Source organism: Callithrix jacchus, chromosome 17 (genome assembly GCF_049354715.1).
Source record: "Callithrix jacchus isolate 240 chromosome 17, calJac240_pri, whole genome shotgun sequence".
NCBI classification, from domain to species: Eukaryota; Metazoa; Chordata; class Mammalia; order Primates; family Cebidae; genus Callithrix; species Callithrix jacchus.
This window is the reverse complement of record NC_133518.1, coordinates 16,780,726-16,795,795: the sequence shown is the minus strand read 5'-3', so window position 1 is coordinate 16,795,795 and position 15,070 is coordinate 16,780,726. Positions and strand designations below refer to the sequence as shown.

The following is a 15,070-nucleotide window of genomic DNA, read 5'->3' as shown; positions in this document are numbered from 1 at the left end:
TTTTTAACACCAACAAAGCAAAGGCAAATAAAGCTTTCTTTTATATGGCCTTGGTAAAATTAATTCCTTTGGCAAATAATACTGACCACATGCTATGTATCTTGCTCATGTGAAGAGAGGGTCAAGTTGAAATCCGGGCAGTTTCTTTTACATTTGAATTTTTTTTTTTCTTTTTTTTTTAATTATTTCCTTGGGATGCCAGAACAGTCTCAGTCACTCTGCCTGGACTGGTCTACAGAGCCGAGCTGGAGTGTTTTATACATTTGAATTTTAAATTATATGTAATGTGTATGTTTTAAATATGCTGTTAACTCATGCTAATTCATTTTCTTTCAGTGTTCCCTTGTGTACCAGAACGTCCTGGGATGCCTTGTCCAGGAGAAGATAGTGAGTGTTTACATACTTCATACCATTTACAGGAATTACTATGCTGTTGTTCAAGTGAAAAGAAATCAGAAATAGAATTTTTAGCCAGGTGCAGTGGCTAGTGGCTAATGCCTATAATCCCAGCACTGTGGGAGGCTGAGGTGGGAGGATCACTTAAGCCCAGGAGTTCAAGACCAGCCTGGGCCACAAAGTGAGACCTTGTCTCTACATAAAAGACAAAAAATAATTAGCATGGTGTGTGCCTATAATTGCAGCTGCCTGGGAGGCTGAGGTGGGAGGATCCCTTGAGCCTAGGACTTTGAGACTGCAGTGAGCCAGGGTCACACTACTGCACTCTAGTGTGGGTGAGACAGGCCCTATCTCAAGTGAAGGAAAAAAAAAAAAAAAGGAAATAGAACTTCTAATTCATTTTATTTATTTTCCATTTTTTAGTCTAATTTAGAATATATTAGTTACTGCCCAAATGCTACTTTTGCCAGATCAAATTCAGATAGTTCTTAGTTACAACTTACATGGTTGTCTGTTGCACATATGAAAGGAAAATTAATTGGATAGCTTTAATTTCAAATTGTGCCAAAAAAAAAATTAAGTCAAATTTAAGTTTTAAAATTTAATTTCGGAAATTTTATATATAGGTCCAAACCTATGCAGATGTTGAAACAACATTGAAAACAAGGGTACCTGCCTGGAAACTGAAGTGTTCTATTAATTGAAAAAAAAAAAAAAAGTAAAAAAGAAAATAAAAATAAAAATTAAAAAAAAAGAGGATACCTGTGTATCCTTTGCCCAGATTTACCAATTTTTGACATTTTTTCTCTTTGCTTTTTCTCTTTCTCTGTGTCTCACATATGCATGCACAGTTATACATAACAAACGCATTTGTTTTATTTTTTTTGCTATACCACTTGAGAGTGACATGACACTCAGCACATGCCATTAGGAATTGACTTTATTTTCTGCAGTGTTTTTTTTTAAAAAACAATTATTAAGTCACCTTTTCTTTTTCTTTAAGTTTTTTTGAGACAGAGTCTCACTCTCACCTAGGCTGGAGTGCAGTGCAGTGGCACAATATCTCGGCTCATTGCAGCCTCCTCCTCTGGGGTTCAAGTGATTCTCTTGACTCAGCCTCCTGAGTACCTGGGATTACAGGTGCCTGCCACCACGCCCAGCTTATTTGTGTATTTTTAGTAGAGATGGTGTTTCACTATGTTGGCCAGGCTGGTCTTGAATTGCTGACCTCAGGTGATCACCTGCCTCAGCCTCCCAGAGTGCTGGGATTACAGGTGTGAACCACAGTGCCTGGCCCCAAGTCATTTATTAAATGTCTTTAAATATTGCAGAATTCCCACAATTGACCCAGAGAAATGTGTATATTTATTAGATCTCAAACTCTTAGTAACTTTGGGTAACCAACCATAGTCCACAGTGGAATGGTGGTTCTCACCCTTGGACACATTAAAATTGTGGGATAGAGGAAATGATCAATGCCAGATTTCCATTCCCAAGCCTAATGAATCAGTGTGGGGGTGGGATCTGGATGTCTTTAGTATTTTAAAACTGACTCTCAAAATGTAGCCATTGGGGCCCACAGCATCAGCATCACCTGAGAACTTGATAGAAACTGCACTGCAGGTTGGGCACGGTGGCTCATACCTGTGATCCTAGAACTTTGGGAGGCCAGGGCTGGTGGATCACCTGAGGTTAGGAGTTCAAGACCAGCCTGGCCAACATGGTGAAACCCTGTCTCTACTAAAAATACAAAAAAAGTTGCCAGGCATGGTGGTGCATACCTGTAATCCAGCTACCTAGGGGGCTGAAGCAGGAGAACTGCTTGAATCCAGGAGGCAGAGGTTGCAGGGAGCTGAGATCACGCCACTACACTCCATTCTGGGCAATAGAGTGAGACTCCATCTCAAAAAAAAAAAACCTGATTCATAAACTCTTGAACTGGGGCTGAGCTACCAGATTTAACAAGCTCTTCAGGTGATTCTGATGCACACTAAAGTTTCAGAACTACCATTTAAAAGCTTCTCCCTGTTAGGAATTGTTAAGGAAATTTCCTTGGAATATCTAAGCTACTGCTTATTATTTTGTTTTGTTTTGTTTTGTTTAGAGACAGAGTCTTGCTCTGTCACCCAGGCTGTAATGCAGTGGCGCAATCTCGGCTCACTGCAACTGCTGCCTCCCGGCTTCAAGGGATTCTCCTGCCTCAGCCTCTGCAATAGCAGGGACTACAGGCGCGTAGCACCATGCCTGGCTAATTTTTTGTATTTTATATTTTTAGTAGAGACAGAGTTTCACCATGTTAGCCAGGATGGTCTCAATCTCCTGAACTCATGATCTGCCCGACTTGGCCTCCCAAAGTGCTGGGATTACAGGCATGAGTCACCGTACCTGGCCAGTGGTTATTATTAATGAGATGAACTAAAAGAGTCAAACTCCTCTTTGTTCTAGTGTAATTTAAGTATGCAAACTTATGTTTGAGTACGTTACTGCTTTTGATGTTTGGCGTAATTTACTAAGTATGGATATTAGGCAACTCATTTTCATTTGTGGTTTTGGTACATGCCCATGTTTTGCTTTGAATTAATTGAAATAGCTCTAAACTTTCAATTCTGTGTTAAGCTATCCTAAGATTCCTAATTGAGAGCATTGCAGCTGCTCTTTAGTATCTTAATTTTAAATAGTAAACCCAGTGCTACATTTGCATTAAAATATGACTTTGGGAACCTAATGTAGTCTTTCCATGGTATTAACTATTACTGTTATTACCATTACTGTGGGATGTTATTATTAATGACTAATAGACAATATATATAATAAGGATGAACTTAAAAATATGAAGGTGGACTAGATTTGATCTTTTGGAACCTCTTTCTCTAAGTATACTTAAGAAACATTAATATAAGGACCACTGGAGAAAAGTTGTTGGGGGAAAAAGATATGCTTGTGGTACAAAATATCACTTTACCTATTAGTTACAAAAAGTGAAATGTACCTTTACAATGAAGAGATCTAGCAGTCACTACCTTTAATAGTGATTGAATATCAGTAGTGAGAGTTGATATCCTGACATTTGTGTACCCCATGATGTAATGAGATAAGAAATACACAGCAAGACACTATCTATGTATTGTTTTTGCCAAAAGTATTTAATACTGCCTCGAATCATAAGTAAACAGATAATCCAGAATATGGAATATAATATGAAACAACTAACCAGACTCTTTAAAAAAAAAAAGTCAACATCATGAAAAAGAAATAACAACAAGAAGAACTAAAAGAAAAAGAAAAAAAAATAAAAAATAAGAAATAACAACAAATACGGCAGAGTGAATGTTTTAGAATACAATAAGGAGACCAAAAAGTCATGATCAAATGCAATCCCTGAGTCTTGATTGCATCCTGGATAGAAAAAGTGAGCTTTGAAAGTCACTATAATCCCAGCACTTCAGAAGGCTGAGGCAGAGAGATCCCTTGAGAACAGTAGTTCGAGACCAGCCTGACCAATATGATGAAATCTCTTCTTTACTAAAAATACAAAAATTAGCTGGATATGGTGGCATGTGCCTGTAATCCCAGCTACTCGGGTGACTGAGACAGAAGAATCACTTAAACCCAGGAGGAGGAGGTTGCAATGGGCTGAGATTGCACCACTGCATTCCAGTCTGGGTGATGGAGTAATACTCTGTCTCAAAAAAAAAGGAAGAAAGAAAGAAGAAAGAAAGTCACTTTGAGAGCAAGTAGGGAAATTTGTATATGAATTGTATATTGGTTGATATTGAATTAATACTAGTTTTCTAAGACATGGCAATGGTATTGTGGTAATGTAGAATTGTGGGGGAATGTCCTTAATTTCAGGCAGTGGATACTTAGGCATTTAAGGGTATTTAAGTGTCATGATATCTGCATTTTACTTCCAAGTAATTCAGAAAAAAATATATATGTTTTTGTAGCGAAGAAAGTAAATATGACAAAACATGAATAATTGGTAAATCTCAGTAAAAGATACAGATGTCTCTTATTTTACCTTTTCTGTGGTATTAAAAGATATTCAAAATACAAAGTTGGAGGAGAATTTTTAAAAAGAAAAGCAGTAGTAGGCTGGGCACGTTGGCTCACGCCTGTAATCCCAGCACTTTGGGAGGCCAAGGCGGACAGATCACCTGAGATCAGGAGTTCAAGACCAGCCTGGCCAACATGGTAAAACCCCGTTTTTACTAAAAAGACAAAAATTAGCCAGGCAGGATGGCAGACGCCCATAATCCCTCAGTCACTCAGGGGCCTGAGGCAGGAGAATCGCTTGAACCCAGCAGGCAGAGGTTGCAGTGAGCTGAGACTGAGCCACTGCACTCCAGCCTGGGTGACAGAGCATGACTCTGTCTCAAAAAAAAAAAAAAAAAAAAAAAAAAAAAGAGCCAACCAGTAGTAGTAGTCAAATATTAATACTCTGTGGTCTTTATTTCCATCTGGTCCCTTGATGAATCTATTTTAATTTTTGACATTCGGGTTTTTATCAGTATTTTTTTTCTTGCAATGAGTATCATGAAAAAAATTACAGACTTAATTATAAAATGACTTTTACTCACACTTGCTCTTTTTTCTTATTTTAACTACTCATCTCTCTTCAGAATCCATCTACCGTAGAGGTGCACGCCGCTGGAGAAAGCTTTATTGTGCCAATGGCCACACTTTCCAAGCCAAGCGTTTCAACAGGGTAAACAGTTCATTGAATGTTGATAATGTGAGACGGCTATTTTTTTCCCTTTCTACTGTGAAAGAAAGGTAGTTCGTTATTAAGTCTTGTTATACAGTTTTAAATAAATAAGTAGCATAACCTTACATTTCCAGTTTGCCTGAGGCAGTATGCCTATATTTTTAAATAGCATCTCCTTTCACTCTTAAAAATGCTCCAGGCCAGGTGTGGTGGCTCAGGCCTATAATCCCAGCATTTTGGGAGGCCAAGGTGACTGGATTACTTGAGGCCAGGAGTTTGAGAGCAGCCGGGCCAACTTGGCAAAACCCCATCTCTATTAAAAATACAAAAATTAGCCAGGCGTGGTGGTGTGCACCTACTTGAATCCAAGAGGGAGGTTGCAGTGAGCCGAAACTGTGCCACTGCATTCCAGCCAGCAGTGGAGCAAGACCCGGTCTCAAAAAGCTCCAGATTGACTGATTAATTATTCCACATAATATACCCTAGCTGTAAGGAAATTGGATTTTAAAATACAATTTAAGGTAGCCAGAAAACAAGTAAGGTTTATTTTCCTTATTTAATATCTGTTTTGCCAGTTAATGTTGTAATTTGATTTTCACTGTTTAGAAAATAATAATAGCAAACACAGCTGGGCACAGTGGCTCACGCCTGTAATCCCAGCACTTTGGGAGGCCGAGGCGGGTGGATCACGAGGTCAAGAGATCGAGACCATCCTGGTCAACATGGTGAAAGCCCGTCTCTACTAAAAATACAAAAAAATTAGCTGGGCATGGTGGCGCGTGCCTGTAATCCCAGCTACTCAGGAGGCTGAGGCAGGAGAATTGCCTGAACCCAGGAGGCTGAGGTTGCGGTGAGCCGAGATCACACCATTGCACTCCAGCCTGGGTAACAAGAGCGAAACTCCATCTCAGGAAAAAAATAAAATATAATAATAATAATAGCAAACACTTGTCTGGGTTATACTACGTACCAGGCACTTTTTCAAATGCCTCATATACCTTGATTCATTATATCCTTACAACAACCTTGTAAGATAGGTACTATATGTTTCCATTTTATAGATGGCAAAACTCAAGAACAGGGTAGTTATTAACGTAACTTGCACAAGATGATACAGCTAGTCAGTGATAGAACCAAAGTTTGAAAGCAGCAGCCTGTCTTCAGAAGTCAGTTAATTTATTATGTATTTGTTTGTTTATTTTTTAAGTCCTGCTCTTGCCCAGGCTGGAGTGCAGTGGCACAATCTCAGCCCACTGCAACCTGCATCCTGGGTTCAAGTGATTCTTGTGCCTCAGCCTCATGATTAGCTGGGACTACAGGCATCAGCCACTAGCCCCGACTATTTTTTGCATTTTTAGTAGAGACAGGGTTTTGTCATGTTGGCCAGGCTGGTCACAAACTCTTGATCTCAGGTGATCCGTCTGCCTCAGCCTCCCAGAATGCTGGGATTACATGCATGAGCCACCAAGAAGCCAATTTATTAAATAGTCTTGATAACTGCAAATTTTTGGGTGCCATTGCCATTCTAAAACTATGTTCTAAATTAATTAACGTAAATAGAAACGACCACCTGAAATTCCTCCCCAAACTCTTGTACTTGCAGTAGCACTGACATTTAAGAAGGTTTTGAGGCTGGGTGCAATGGCACATGCCTATAATCCCAGCAGTTTGGGAGGCTGAGGAGAGGGATCACTTAAACCCAGGAATTCGAGACCAGCCAGGGCAACACAGTGAGATCCCATCTCTACAAAAAATACAAGCATTAGTGGGGTATGGTGATGCATGCCTGTAGTCCCAGCTACTCAGGAAGCTTGAGCCTAGGAGGCTGAGGCTGCAGTGAGTAAAAGTGACTCCACTGCCCTCCAGCCTGACAGAGCAAGACCCTGTCTCTTAAAAAAAGGGGGAGGGGAGGAGTGTGGGGGGCTGAGCACGGTGGATCACGAATGAGGTCAGGAGTTCAAGACTAGCTTGGCCAAGGTGGTGAAACCCCGTGTCTACTAAAGATACAAAAAAAAAACATTAGCCAGGCACGGTGGCGAGTGCCTGTAATCTTAGCTGCTCTGGAGGCTGAGGCAGGAGAATCGTTTGAGCCTGGGAGTTGGAGGTTGCAGTGAGCCGAGATTGCACCATTGAACTCCAGCCTGGGCAACAAGAGTGAAACTCTGTCTCCAAAAAAAAAGAAGAAGAAGAAAAAGGTGGCTTTCAAATGAAAAGCCACCTTAGGTATTGGTCTTTAAGAAAACAGCTTTGTTTGACCTCTAAACAGCCTGGAAGGTTTATGTTTGCCTTTTCTGCCACATGTATTTCTAGTTTAATTCACTTTTTCTGTTTTCATTATTCTGAACTTAATTATGTAAAGACTGAAAATTCTTAGACTTACTACAGAAAGAAATGTGGTTGCAAATTTCACTGTCTCTTAAAAACAAGCTCTCCTTTTTCACTGACCTTCATAGCATTTGAAAAGTTATGTATGAGGAAGCTTTGTTTTGCTTTTGTTGTTTTTTGTCATGGGCTGACAGTTGACACCACGATGCAGGGAATTGAGTCAGCAAATTGTTTGGGAAATGATTATGACCTTCTTTTTGGTTAATAAAATGTTGTTGAATTACTCTTTTCAGCGTGCTCACTGTGCCATCTGCACAGACCGAATATGGGGACTTGGACGCCAAGGATATAAGTGCATCAACTGCAAACTCCTGGTTCATAAGAAGTGCCATAAACTCGTCACAATTGAATGTGGGCGGCATTCTTTGCCACCGGTAAGATACAGTTGTCTGTCCTTTTTTTAATAGCATGCTTGATAATCCTGCTGAAACAGAGTGCTAAAGTAGAGAGGTGTTCAGGAATTACAGCACAAGAGAGTAGTTACAGAGTGCGGGTAGGAATACCTTACATTCCTCTTATACTGTGAACTTCGGAACTTCGAAATATCTGTGGTAACATTTGTTTGTGCGATATAGTTAGCTTCTTTGACCTGCTCTAAAACCCTCTGGTCTAAATTAGGAAGAGATACGGAGAACATTTAAGAGTTTTTTCCCCCTCTCCTTTAATCTGAACATATTAGTTTATAGCTCACATTATTCTAGCAGCCATCTTAAGCAGATAAGGTAAGAAGAGTCCGAGGTATCATGTTTGCTATTTAAAGTGTAAGATTACTGGGGAGAAAAGCATTTAACTTTTATTTATCACTTTCTATTTAAGTATGTAAGTAAAACGTGTTTGTTATAGAAAAAAAATACAGAATATGGATGAATGAAGAAAAAATTAAGTAAAAGTCCACATATATTCTACCGTCTAAAGGTAATTGTCATTTGGTGGATATCCTTCCAGAACTTGTCCTGTGCAAATTTATATGCATAAGCATTTTAATTTTCCATATGGAAAAACTGTAAACATATTTCAGAGTAGATGGAACACTAATGAACTCCCTTGTACTAGATACCCAGCTCCAACAGTTACCCACTCATGACTAATCTTGGTTTCATCTATACCCCATTCACTTTACTTACCCTTACCCTGTGTTGTTTTCAACAAATCTCAGACATATTTCAGCATGTACCTCTAAAAGATAAGGACTTTTTTTAAAAAACCTAACTAAAAACCAAATTCCTTATATCAAATATCCAGTCATTGTTCTCATAAATAAGATTTAGTTTTTATAGTTTTCATTATGAATCAGGATCCAAATGAAGTCCACGTGTACAATTGATTGATCTCTTAGATGTTTTTTAATTTACGGGTTCTTTCTTCATTTCTCTCTTTCTCTCTCCTTTTTTTCCTTAGAATTTTATTGTAAAAGTAATGGTTATTTGTTTGTCATTTACACTGTTGCAGAATTGTGCTCAGGACTTCTCCGTGGTTATGTTCAGCTTGTTATTCTGTCTTCTTTATTCTTTTGTCTTGTACAATAGTTGGATGTTGAGGTTTAATTAGATTCTGGCTTTTGTTTTGGTGCGTTGTTTCTGAGTCGACTTTACAAAAGATTGTTTATCCACCAGAAGACACATGTGCTTGTGTGTGCCTTTTTTTGTTGTTATTTTGAGATGGAGTCTCACTCTGTCTCCTGGGCTGGAGTGTAGTGGCACGATCACATCTCGCTGCAACCTCCGTCTTCTGGGTTCAGGTGATTCTCCCACCTCAGCCTCCCAACTAGCTGGGACTGTAGGTGTGTGCCACCATGCCCAGCTAATTTCTGTATTTTAAGTAGAGACAGGGTTTTGCCATGTTGGCTAGGCTGGTCTTGAACTCCTGACCTCATGATCCACCTGCCTCGGCCTCCCAAAGTGTTGGGAGATGTGAACCACTTTACCTGGCCAACCTTAGTGAACTTTCTTGCAAATCATACTTCCTTAAGGATCCAGAACTAGAATTACTGGGTTAAGAGATACGCATTTAAAGTACCTGGATGCAGCTGTCCAGGCGCACTGCCTGCCAGTTAGCCCTGCTTCACAAAGAAAGGAAGAAAAATACTTGGATGCACCTTTCTAAATTGTCCTTTAGAATTGTTATACCATATTTATTCATGGGATTTTCTTTGGATGTTGTGAAAGCAGGTTGTTACTGGTAGCTCTTGGTATTAGAATTATTTAATGAGTTCATATAAGCTTAGGAATGGGTTTGTAGTTAAGGGGAAAATCTAATCTTCAGGAAAAACAGAAGGCTGAATATTTCCAACATCATTTATATAGGTTACTGTTAATATGTTCGAGTATTCTTTGGTGACATATGGAAGGAAAGGGGGCAGGGTTATTGATTATATCGAAATTTTAGGATGGAGGTTAAATGCCTTTAAAAATCCTTAAGCTTACTTATGAGCCTGTCTTTAAGGCAGCCTTGAAATTATAACTGTGTCATTAATGTTCTTTCTCAAGTTTACTTTTTCCTGATGGTATTCATTAAATGTGAATCTAAGATTAATAAATTAGTAATAACTTGAGTTTGAATCTACATTTTTCCTGAGATTATTGGCCGTTATTTGAATAAGTTAGTTTCTAGGAGGTATTTCTTTTCTCTTTTTGGGGACCACTGACACCTTTGAAAATCTTCAGGAAAATAGGAAACCCACAAAAATTTACATATAATTTTAAGGGGTTGTAGATATCCTGAAGTCTACCCCAGATCCCAACTAAAGAATGCATATTCCAGAGACTTCTTTTTGCCAAAGATTTGTAGTGGAGTTTGAAGGAAGAATAGGTACTATCGAAGAGAAACAAATCAGAACATATAGCAGTTTAATTTGATTTCTAATTGGGGGTCTTAGATTAGTTTTATATTATCTTTTCTGTAAAATATGACTAAAATATGACATAACTAATATGGTGGCACAGGAAATATTGTATAGTTTCATAAAACAAAATTAAAAGTAAATATAATTCTCACTTAAGTTATATTCTTTCAAAATTAAATTTTAATATGCTGTGTGTTGTTGAAATAGTGTTATTTCTGGGTGTATTAGAGGTATTGGGATTTAAAAAGAATTCATTGAGTTACTATGTCTTTGGAAATGTTTGTAGGAGCCAATGATGCCCATGGATCAGTCATCCATGCATTCTGACCATGCACAGACAGGTAAGAGTGGGGCTGGCACAACCCATTGTTCATTCACAGAATAGCATGTAAAGACTTACTTAGGTGACTCTTTTACCCAAGTTTAAAAACATTTATGTTCTTCCTAAATAAAAGTAAATATACGTTTTGTAGTAGTAAAATGAGTCACACTATTTAACATACAGGTTTGGCTTTTTTTTTAATATTTAAATCCAGCTGTGCTTAGAACATGTGGATTTTTTAAAGATAACTATGGGCTGGGCACAGTGGCTCACGTCTGTAATCCCAGCTACTTGGGAGGCTGAGGTGGAAGAATCGATTGAACCCAGGAGTTGGAGGTTGCAGTGAGCTGGGATCACACCAGTGCACTCCAGCCTGGGTGACAAAGCAAGACTCCATCTCAGAAAAGAGAAAAAAACGAAAAACAAAAAGACAACTATGGGCCGGGTGTGATGGCTCACACCTATAATCCCAGCACTTTGGGAGGTCGAGGCAGGAGGATCCCTTGAGCCCAGGAGTTTGAGACTAGACTGGCCAACGTAGGGAGACCCTGTCTGTTTTTTCTATTTTTTCAAAAAAAGGCTTTGTTACCTACAACTAATGACCGTTTTTTCTAGTTCACATAAATTTCTTTTGAGACTCCTTTAAATTCAGCAAACTCAGTTTTTTTCATAATGAAAAAACATAAAGCTTACTTTGGCCTATGTTGAGTGTGTTCAAGTGACTTGGTTTTTTCCTAAGACAGAGTCTTGCTCTGTTGCCTCCCAGAGTGCTGGTATTACAGGCATGAGCCACTGTGCCTGGCCGAAGTGACTTGTTTTTTTTTCAAAGCTTTATAATCAGCAGTAGGAATTAGGTAAAAGGTAGAGAGATGCAATATGGGAAATTCCAGGAAGATGGCAGAAATTAAAATGTTAGATAGATACCTTAAAATAATGTTGAGTAGATAAAACCTTAAACAAATATTTGGGAAATTTGGAGAGCAGTGAAAGGAGGGAGAACAGCATGGTCTTCTCTGGACTAAATCAGGAAAGGGAAAACAAGGGAGTTTTTCCGAAAAGACAAAATGCAATCTCCTAGTCATGGACGGATGAGCTATGTGAAATGTAGGCTTTTTTTGGCCCTAGGTAGCTTTAAGAAGTAGAAGTTCCATCCTGGTCTGTTTTGTTTTTGTTTTTGCTTTGAGGCGGAGTCTCGCTCTGTCGCCCAGGCTGGAGTGCAGTGGCATGATCTCGGCTCACTGCAGCCTCTGCCTCCATGGTTCAAGCGATTCTCTGTCCAAGCCTCCCCAATAGCTGGGACTACAGGTTAGTACCACTACACCCAGCTAATTTTTTGCATTTTTAGTAGAGACAGGGTTTCACTGTGCTAGCCAGGATGGTCTCGATCTTCTGACTTCGTGATCTGCCTGCCTCGGCTTCCCAAAGTGCTGGGATTACAGGCGTGAGCCACAGCACCTGGCCTGTTTTTTACTTGACCATTGTGGTAGTAAGGAAAATTTTGAGTATGATGGAGTGAAAAGTGAAAAACAGAGGTCCTGTATTTCTGTCTTAGTCATACTAAAAAATTTAAACATATCTTAGAGAGTAATTCATTTTGAAGGAGTGTTTGATTAATTTGTAAAGAAGAGAAATGTTTTAAAAATAACAAAAGTACTTCTTGGAAGCGGTACTTGGCTACCAGGTTGCAATGCATGCTTCCTTTACCCTCCCTAAAGATTAGGATTTAACTATTGTATTTACATACAACTTGTTATTAGTAGGACAAGTATTTAGTTTTAAATAATGAAAATTTTTTCAGAAGTAAAAAGTAAAAATTAGAAAATTTTTATTTCAAACTCGTTAATGGTTGCTGTGTTTTTTCCCCCGCACCTTTTTTTTTTTTTAATGTTTGGTAATGGATGTTTAGTAATTCCATATAATCCTTCAAGTCATGAGAGTTTGGATCAAGTTGGTGAAGAAAAAGAGGTAAGATCATTTGTCTTATTGTACATTATGTCATTAGCTTTTTAGTAAGACTCAGGAGTTTAAAAGTATGACATACTGACCTGCTTAGAATTTAGATCATAATGATAAAATACAAAAATGATTTGTAATGATTCCAGAGTTTTATTCTGACTTAATTTAGTAATTAAATTACTGATTTAAGCTAGGAAGTAATTTAGTGGGATAACTTATTTTTATTTTAAAATAGCTTAATCTGAAAATTACAGTGTAGTTAAGGATACTGTTTGAAGTACTTGGTAGTAGTGTTTAAAATATATAGTAGACCCTTCTATTTTGTATGTGAATTGCTTATTTAGACAATAAATTATTAAACATGTTAACTGTCACTATTTTTTTCTGACTATTAAGCATTTTATCAGTTTGTTTGTTTGTTTGTTTATTTATTTTTTTGAGACGGAATTTCACTCTTGTTGCCCAGGCTGGAGAACAATGGTGTGATCTTGGTTCACCACAACATCTGCCTCCCAGGTTCAAGCGAGATTCTCCTGCCTCAGCCTCCCGAGTAGCTGGGATTACAGGCGTGCACCACCACGCCTGGCAAATTTTGTATTTTTAATAGAAACAGGGTTTCTCCATGTTGATCAGGCTGGTATCAAACTCCCAACCTTAGGTAATCTGCCTGCCTCAGCCTCCCAAAGTGCTGGGATTATAGGCTTGAGCCACCACACCCAGCCTACATTTTATCAGTTTTTTTTTTTTAAGACAGAGTCTTGCTCTGTCGCCAGGCTGGAGTGCAGTGTTGCGATCTTGGCTCACTGCAACCTCTGCCTCCTGAGTACAAGCAATTCCCCTGCCTCAGCCTGGGACTACAGGCGTGAGCTACCACGCCCAGCTAATTTTCTGTATTTTTAGTAGAGACAGGGTTTCGCCATGCTGGCCAGGCTGGTCTTGAACTCCTGACCTTGCGATTCACCCTCCCAAAGTGCTGAGCCACAGCCGGCTCTTATCAGTTTTTAAAACAAAACAAATGGGGCCGGGCGTGGTGGCTCATGCCTGTAATCCCAGCACTTTGGGAGGCTGAGGCGGGTGAATCACGAGGTCAGGTGTTCAAGACCAGCCTGGCCAGCATGGCAAAACCCCGTCTCTACTAAAAATAGAAAAAATTAGCTGGGTGTAGTGCTGGGCACCTGTAATCCTAGCTACTCATGAGGCTGAGGCAGGAGCATCGCTTGAACCCGGGAGGTGGAGGTTGCAGTGAGCCAAGATCGCACGGCTGCACTCCAGCCTGGGCAGTGGAGTGAGACTCCATCAGATAAATAAATAAATAGAACAAATTCTTAATTAAAATTATTTGATTAAAATAATCAGTTTTGGGGGGCCAGGCACAGTGGCTTGCACCTGTAATTTCAGCAGTTTGGGAGGCTGAGGTGGGTGGATCACCTGAGGTTGGGAGTTCGAAACCAGCCTGACCAACAAGGAGAAACCCCCTCTCTACTTAAAAAAAATACAAAATTAGCCAGGTGTGGTGGCGCATGCCTGTAATCCCAGATACTCAGGAGGCTGAGGCAGGAGAATCGCTTGAACCTGAAGGTAGATGTTGCAGTGAGCTGAGATCTTTGCCATTGCACTCCAGCCTGGGCAACAAGAGCAAAACTCCATCTCAAAATCATCATCAGCTTTTTGAAAAAAGCTTATGGTGAAAAAGATGACCATGTCTCATACCACCCACTCCCGATTGGACTTTTTAGCAACTTTTTTAACCTTTTCTAGTTATGTCCATAATGTTTATGTCTCTTTCAGTTTTTCATTTTTGTATATTTCTGGACATGAAAGGTTGAGTTCATACTGCCTCCTCCTTTTCCCATATCTTTCTTCTTTTTTGAGTTGGGGTCTTGCTTTATTGCCTAGGCTGGAGTGCAGTGGTGTGATCATGGCTCATTGCAACCTTGGACTCCTGGGCTCAAGTTATCTTCCCACCTCAGCCTCCTGAGTAGCTAGGACTGTAGGCACACCCCACCACACCCAGCTAATTTTTTCATTTTCTGTTGTGTAGAGACAGTCTCACTATGTTGCCCAAGCTAGTCTTGAACTCCTGGCCTTAAGTGGTTCTCACAACTCAGTCTCTCAAAGTGTTAGGATTATAGGCATGAGCCACTGTGCCTGACCAAAAATTTCAAACATAAATACAAGTAAACAGAATAATATAACAAAGCCCTTGTGTCTGTTATTAGTGAAAACAATTATCAATTCCTGGCCTGTCTTATTTTGTCTACTCACTTCCCTCACTCCTGTATTATTTTGAAGAAACCTGTTAGTCACCTATTTAATGTTATGTTTTAGTTTCTTGTTCTGTTTGTTTGTCTGAAAAAGCCTTTTTTTCCCCCACATTTTTCCCTTTATTTTTATTATTATTATTTTTTTCAAGTTGGAGTCTTACTCTGTTACCCAGCCTGGAGTGCAGTGGCTCACTGCA

General features: G+C 39.3%; 1 protein-coding gene across 2 annotated transcripts in view; it reads left to right on the top strand.

Moving 5' to 3' along the window:
* The window catches only part of PRKCI (protein kinase C iota), an 82,514-nt gene that overhangs the window by 37,689 nt on the left and 29,755 nt on the right, over positions 1 to 15,070 (top strand). For both annotated transcript variants that reach the window (XM_035278819.3, XM_054247323.2), the window contains 5 exons: positions 337 to 387; positions 5,019 to 5,104; positions 7,723 to 7,863; positions 10,618 to 10,672; positions 12,560 to 12,618. In XM_035278819.3, coding sequence (XP_035134710.2) covers positions 337 to 387; positions 5,019 to 5,104; positions 7,723 to 7,863; positions 10,618 to 10,672; positions 12,560 to 12,618 — 392 coding nt within the window. The remainder of the gene's footprint in view (positions 1 to 336; positions 388 to 5,018; positions 5,105 to 7,722; positions 7,864 to 10,617; positions 10,673 to 12,559; positions 12,619 to 15,070) is intronic.